The following is a 3,569-nucleotide window of genomic DNA, read 5'->3' on the forward strand; positions in this document are numbered from 1 at the left end:
ATTTTCCTAAACAAAAATAGCAAATCCTCTCACAGAAATTCCTGTATCCACCTTGAAGAAAACACTGAAAACTTTCAAAAAGATATATTTTTTTTTACCATATTTCAGGTAAACTGAATTAACAATGAAGAGTAAAACAGAAGCAAATTATATGGAAAAAAAAGTATTCAGGACCTTAGAGATTTCTCTAAGCTTTATCAATGAGAAGTTGTGCAACTTTAAATACATCATTAATCTCTCTGGGTTTCATTTCATATACAAGCAATAAATATATATTGTACATCTATTATGTATATCATATATTATATATATTTTATATGTGTTTGTTAGTAAGGATATAAATTTTAAAAAACCCTTTGTAAAAAATCTTAGTGCATGGGGTATACATTTCTCAAGGGGATTATTCTTTATTATTTTTATGGAACTTTCAATCTTTTCACCAAACCCTGGCATTTGAAGAAGACATATTCTTGCAAGTTGAAGATGAGAAGATAGTAGTGGGGACACTCTGTTTGATTCATGCTGTCACTGGAGCAATAAAACTGGTAGACAATGGCTCACTGGCCTCCAATAGCACAATGTAACCCTATAGTAACTTTCTTCAGTCATTGCAGATCTGTTCATATTTTTCCAGAAGAAAAAAGAAACTTCAACCTTCCAAGAAAAAGCAGATGAAATAAATTCCTTCTTTAATATTATTCTCAGAGAAGAAAATGTGAGGAGAGGAAATTGTGCAAAGGGTAAGGAAAAGTATACCTACTCTAATAACAGTGGAAAAAAATTAAGAGATGACTCAACTTGCCTTCAACATAATAAGAAAGAAATATGAGAAGGATGTTACCAAATATTTTGTAAATAAATGCACTGAACCCCCTCATCATTAAACTACCTTCAAGGAGATCACATTTGTTGATCAAAACTTTCTTCTACGCAAGGTTACTCTCAGGGCAAGTTCAACATTTTTATTCCTCATGCTATAGACTAAGGGGTTCATCATGGGAACCACACTGGTGTAAAAGACTGAAAAGATTTTTCCCTCATCCACAGACTGAGCAGAAGATGGTTGGAGATACATAAATGAACCAGATCCAAAGAACAGAGAAACAGCGATTATGTGGGAACTGCAGGTCCTGAAGGCTTTGAACCTGCCCTCAGTGGAATTTATATGCAGGATGCTGTAAAGAATGAAACCATAAGAGATAAAGATGCTGAGACTGGGCAAAAAGATGTCACTGCCACCAACAATGAAGACCACCAGCTCATTGACATAGGTGCTTGTGCAGGAAAGCTGGAGCATAGGGAGGATGTCACAGAAATAATGGTTGATGGTGTTAGCATCACAGAAGGTCAGTCTCAGCATGCATCCAGTGTGGGCCACAGCACCAGAAAATGCCATGAAGTATGAACCAAACATAAGTTTGGAGCACACTTTAGGGGACATGGCAATGTTATACAAGAGTGGATTATAGATGGCCACATAGCGATCATAGGCCATGGATGTCAGCACATAGCACTCAGAGATGGCAAAAAAGCAAAAGAAGTAGAGCTGGGTCATGCATCCTTGGTAGGAAATAATATTCTTCTCTGATAAGAAGTTCATCAGCATTTTGGGTGTCAGAACAGAAGAATAACAGAGGTCTATGAAAGACAAGTTAAAGAGGAAAAAGTACATGGGGGTGTGAAGGTGGGAATTCAGCACAATTAGAACTATCAAGGCCACGTTTCCCAGCACAGTGACCATATACATTGCTAGAAACAGGAAAAACAGAGGGAGTTGAAAATTTGGGTGGTCTGTTAATCCCACCAGAATGAACTCAGTCACTAAAGAGCCATTTACAGAACCCATTCTTCTCTAGGTAGATCTGTGGGATAAGAAAAAAGGGTTAATATTAGATGGCAACCCAGATATCCTCATAATACCTCTTCCAACAAGGGTGATTTACAGACTGGGACTGTCCAAGCCTAGCTTAACCCAAACTACAAAATCTACCTTTACCACTACTATTATACTGAGTGGTACTGAGGTCTCCTTATTAGAGTCCTAAGGTGAATAGAGTTAAGAGCACCTCCAACTTAGTCTATAGAGCAAAAGACAGTGCTGCCATACAAAAACATTACTGATGGCAAAACCAATGGGGTTTGCAGTAGATGGACCAGGACAGAATCATCTTTCTCATTTTGTGATCTCTCTGTCACCTGGGCCCTCCCCTCACCATGAAAACTGGAAGCAGAGGTGTAATCTACCTATAGGTGGCCTCTAATGCAGATTTGAACTTCCTGAGGTGGTAACCATAAATTATATTGTGGGATCCACGCTAAGGAAGGAGACTCTAAGAGAGGTTCAGTACCTGCCCCAAGTCAGAGAGATAAAGACATAAATGTACAAGAGTTAAAGTTCCCTCCATGGACTGGGAACTTAACACACTGAGATACAGGAACCCAAAGTCTCTGAACATTCTCTGTTGACCCCACAAACAGATTCTTCCACCTGATTCACTAGAGTGACAAGACTACACAAAGTGAGAAGGAAAGTGGCATGTCTTAATCCCTGGATCTTCACATCAAAATAAGGAGCACACACAGGAATATATCTCAGAAACTCACCTCCTTTAGACAAGAAAACTTACATACTTCTCAATTGCTGTTACTCTCCCCCATAGCCCTGGAAGGACAATTTGAAGCACTGAGATTGCATCCTTTGATTCTAATGGGATACAGACCAGACATTTTCTGATACACCTTGGAATTCATTCTGATTTAAACTCTGAGTTCTCTCAAGCAGCAGAGAAAAGAAGTGATTTATTATTATCACATTTCCAACTTGATAAACCCAGAAGATTCAATTAAATTCATTTAATTATATAATGCACTTTGTCATAAATTTACAAAGTGGAAATTTTCCTTAGTCTCTTCCCTAGGGAATAGATTCTTTGTGTAATAGGGAAATAGGGGGATTGTATTTACACACAAAACCATATTGTCTTCAGTTATGGACTCAATATTTCTCCAAGTCTTCACTACCACTAGGGAATTGTATATGCCTCATTGGAGAGCTAAAAGAAACTCCATATCCACACCATATTCATCTCTGTAGGGAAATCTGTCTATTGTATTGCTTCTGCCCATCTTTTTGGTTGTGAGGACAGTTGTACACCTCTGTGAATACATTAAAAATCATTGGGTTATAAACTTTAAATGTGCAAACTCTATGGTATGTGAATTACATCTCAATGGACTCATCTAAAACTAATAAAAGCAACCTCTTTATAAAAGGATTAAATAAAAAGAGAAAATAAGAAAGTATTTTGAAATCAGTGAACCTGTAAACACAACATATGATAAAAATGTGTAATATAAATATTTCAGTGTTTACAGGGATATTTATGGCACTTAATTACCTATCTTGGAAAAGAAGAGAGGTCTCAAATCAAATATTTAAGCTCTCATTTTATGAAACTGTAACAGGAAATGCAGGTTAAACCCAAATTAAACAGAAAAAATGAAATAATATCAAAGACAGGGGAAGATAACAGAATAGGAAACAAATAAATGTTATATAAAGTCAATTA

General features: G+C 36.7%; 1 protein-coding gene across 1 annotated transcript; it reads right to left on the bottom strand.

The window, feature by feature from the left end:
• Window positions 1-913: 913 nt before the first annotated feature.
• Window positions 914-1,846, bottom strand: LOC119536314 (olfactory receptor 8B3-like). The gene has a single exon (XM_037839073.1). The coding sequence runs from the start codon at window positions 1,844-1,846 to the stop codon at window positions 914-916; it is 933 nt and encodes a 310-aa protein (XP_037695001.1).
• Window positions 1,847-3,569: the final 1,723 nt, after the last annotated feature.

The sequence above is a fragment of the Choloepus didactylus genome, chromosome 6 (genome assembly GCF_015220235.1).
Source record: "Choloepus didactylus isolate mChoDid1 chromosome 6, mChoDid1.pri, whole genome shotgun sequence".
NCBI classification, from domain to species: Eukaryota; Metazoa; Chordata; class Mammalia; order Pilosa; family Megalonychidae; genus Choloepus; species Choloepus didactylus.